The sequence below is a fragment of the Aedes aegypti genome, chromosome 3 (assembly GCF_002204515.2).
Source record: "Aedes aegypti strain LVP_AGWG chromosome 3, AaegL5.0 Primary Assembly, whole genome shotgun sequence".
Classification (NCBI taxonomy): domain Eukaryota; kingdom Metazoa; phylum Arthropoda; class Insecta; order Diptera; family Culicidae; genus Aedes; species Aedes aegypti.
Window position 1 is genome coordinate 186,416,388 of NC_035109.1, and position 3,813 is coordinate 186,420,200.

Genomic DNA, 3,813 nt, shown 5'->3' on the forward strand with positions numbered 1-3,813 from the left:
TCAAATATCTCTTCTTGGTTGTTTTAATTGACTTTAGTTCGAAGGTCATTCATCTACTGCAGTCAAAATTACCCTATGAAAGTGTTATCTAACTCTCTATTAATTAAAATAAGGTCAACCTTTTTATCGTAATGAGACATCGCTCACCATCTAAACAGCAAAAACGAGTACATTGCAGAAAAAACACTGCAAAGGTTAACAAGCACGTGCCCCAATAAATCTTACAATCAATACAGTGATTGACTTCGAACGATGAAGGTCTGGAATGTAGCAGTTGTGATTGCAATGATAGTTCCATATAGTCTCAGTACTCGATTGGGTTTGGATAACAATGTGCGTAACTTTAGTTTGGTCAGTAGAACAATTAGTGAATTACTTTCGGACGCTGCCTACAGGACAATTCATTTCCTTAAATTCAACAACGATGTATCTGACCTTTTAATGTCTAACATTGTCTTTGACTATAATGGTCCAGTTGAAATTTATACCGGAAACTATGGTAAAGCAGATGCAGCAGTCATGATAGCAAATTCAAATTCGCTGGAATCGATATTAACCGACGTTCTAAAAGAGATAAGTTTTCTTATTTTAACCGTGAACGTATTTAACCAAATGGAGATATTGCCAATAATCATAAGCAAATTAAGGACAACCAAGATTGACAGAATAACTGTTGTTTCGTTTGATAGTGAGGGTGCTGTGGTTAACATTTCAACACTTTTCCGGCACAAGACCAATAACTGCGAAAATAGTAACATGCATACCACGACATCTCAAACACTTCAGGATTCTGAATCGCATGTAAAAAAAGTATCAGCTGAACGATCAAAAACGGATTTTCAAGGCTGTGTAATGGATGTAGGAGTAGTATTGATGGCACCATTCACTATAATTGAGCAAAACGGTCATGATTTACAGTACTCTGGTATAGAGGTTGAAATGATAAGAGTCCTGGGAGAGCATTTCAATTTTAAAATACGGTTTGTCCATCCTCCGAACGGAACCAAGTGGGGAAATCTACACAAAAATGGCAGCACTGGTTTAATGGCGATGTTACAAAGAGGTAGAGTAGATTTTGCAATTGGATCAATAGCTCGAACACTCACTAGAAACACGCTGCTGAAAGGGGGAGTAGGAAACTTTTATGATCAAATCATTTTTGGTGTGCCACCAGGAATTCCATACACTCCATTGAAACAGTTAGCTAGGCCAGTAACAACCAATGGTTGGATCTTCATCATTGTGACGTGTATTGCAGTATCGATACTTTTTTCAATCGATATAGATAGATATCTCTGTGTAATAAATCTCGAAAAGTGCAAAACCTCATTCACTGACGTATGGTCCATACTTCTGGGAGGAGTAATGAACAATCCACCGACGGAAGTTTTCGGAAGATATTTACTGACAGGTTGGTTGTGGGCGACCTTGGTTTACAGAACTGCTTACCAAGCTATACTGTTCGGGCACTTGAGACGTGGAGTTGAATTTAAGCCCATTCTTACATTGGAGGATACGTTTGAAGCAGGAGTTCAATATTACATGTACAACATTGCTCAAAGATTTTTTGTTCGAAATCCACGTATCTTGATGAGGTACTACTCAAATGGGTCATATCGATAATGTTATAATTAAATATTGTGATATTTTGTAGGTCGGTGATAGTTGAGGACAACGCATCGCTTCAGAATATTTTAGCTGATATTGCAGAAAACAAATTAATGGCAGCGTTTCCGTTGCCGAGGTCTATCATAGACTATTTCAATAACCAACGACTATTCAAACCAAAGATCCACATCAGTCGATACGTCATTGAAAGTTTCGAGTCTGCAATACATTATCCTATCGATTCATTTCTGGCTGCACTCTTCGATGATATGGTGTTGAGGATACGTGCTGTGGGACTTCACGAGTACTGGACAAGACAACATCGACAAACTATCGTGGATAATTCTGTACAACACAAAGAACTGAAATTGCAGAATCTTCTGGGAGCATTCATGATCCACGGGGTATTGTGTGGTTTCAGCTGCATTATTTTTCTTATTGAATTAAATATATCCAAGGCAGATCATTTTCTCAAAAATAAATAGAAGAAAACTGCACCAACACTCCTTTTTCATAGCTTAACCAACAATTCTAAAACTTTAAACTCTAAACAATTGTATTTTGTTATCACATTGAAAGACACGTTGACGTGTCAGTAGACTACTTATGCATGGAAGGAAATACGGAAGGAACTGTTGCAAGAACCTTCTAAGAAGCACACCAACCATATGGCTATAAAAGCCTACAGAATTTGCTAGAACGGAATAAGCTTCCTGAAAATGTGAAAAGTATTGTAATGACTAAATATTGACAATGATAAAACAAATTGCGTGCTTGTTAGTTGAATACCTGTACAGTAAGGTGGGGCAAAACTTTCCCGTAGTGGAATAGACAATAAACTGTTGAAAAGAAATAAATATAACACAGTGAACATTCAACATATTGGCTTCAATTAATGCTGTGCAATGCTATTGGGTTGTATAAATAACAATCGCTTAACTTTACAACATGTAGAATCTACTCAAAAACAAAATCCAAAAAAACAAAATAAGGCGTCACAGGACTTCTTACGGATTCAACAATCCGTTGTCTAGATGATTTCGTTTGTTCAATTGTGCGAGTGCGTTGTTTGATTTTAATGTGTCTAAGTATGTCTTTAAGAATAGGCTTAAGGATTTTTAGCTTAAGAAACAGTCTGTGGAATGTAACAATTCGAGACGGTGACAATAAATAAATAAATAAATAAAAAATCCTTAGAGTTTACTTCACTTTTGGTATAAATAGAAAACCTTTGGAACATGTACATAATTAGTACGTACTTCATTTGCTGTCAGCTGTCAGGTGATGCTACACATAAAAAACAATCCATGTAAAATTCAGCATAAAATTATGCACATAAAAGGGAATGTCAGATCAATGAATCAATCAAGACATCGTGAGATTGCAGCAATCAAACTAGGAACTACATAATTCCTAGCATTTTTGAGACCAGCACCTAATATCTGATTAATTTTTGGTAGAATTTTGAGACTCCCTGTGTGTTTTCTTGTGTTCTTAGTGATGGGTGATATGCAGAGGCGCGTGATCGAGTGGTGGCCGATTAATGAGAGAATTTGCAAGTTGAGGCTCAAAGGCTGGTTCTTCAACTTCAGCATAATAAACGTGCACAGCCCTCACTCCGGAAGCACTGATGATGATAAAGACGCTTTTTACGCGCAGCTCGAACGGGAAACAGAACAGCTACATGAGAAGTGGAAGGAAGGGGTAATATGTTCCATTTACAAGAAAAGCGACAAGTTAGATTGTGAGAACTTCCGAGCGAACACTATTCTAAATGCGGCCTACAAATTATTATCCCAGATCATCTTCCGTCATCTGTCACCTGTAGTAAACGAGTTCAAGCCGGCTTCGTTGACGGCCGATCGACAACGGACCAGATCTTTACTGTACGGCAAATCCTCGAAAAATGTCGTGAATATCAGGTCCCAACGCATCATTTTTTAATCGATTACAAGGCGGCATACGATAGTATCGATCGCGAAGAGCTACGGAAAATCATGGAGGGGAACAGCTTTCCCGGGAAGCTCACGAGACTGATAAGAGCGACGATGGAAGGTGTGCAAAATTGTGTGAAGGTTTCAGGCGAACACTCCAGCTCGTTTGGATCCCGCCGGGGACTTCGACAAGGTGATGGTCTTTTGTGCCTGTTATTCAATATTGCGCTAGAAGGTGTTATGCGTAGAACCAGGCTTAACAGGTACGAAT

The 3,813-nt window shown here is 38.3% G+C and overlaps 1 protein-coding gene across 1 annotated transcript; it reads left to right on the forward strand.

The window, feature by feature from the left end:
- Positions 1 to 249: 249 nt before the first annotated feature.
- On the forward strand, positions 250 to 2,591 carry LOC110679295. The gene is made up of 2 exons (XM_021853610.1): positions 250 to 1,595; positions 1,655 to 2,591. Exons 1-2 carry the CDS (start codon positions 253 to 255, stop codon positions 2,091 to 2,093), a joined length of 1,782 nt encoding a protein of 593 aa, XP_021709302.1. The 5' UTR covers positions 250 to 252; the 3' UTR covers positions 2,094 to 2,591.
- Positions 2,592 to 3,813: the final 1,222 nt, after the last annotated feature.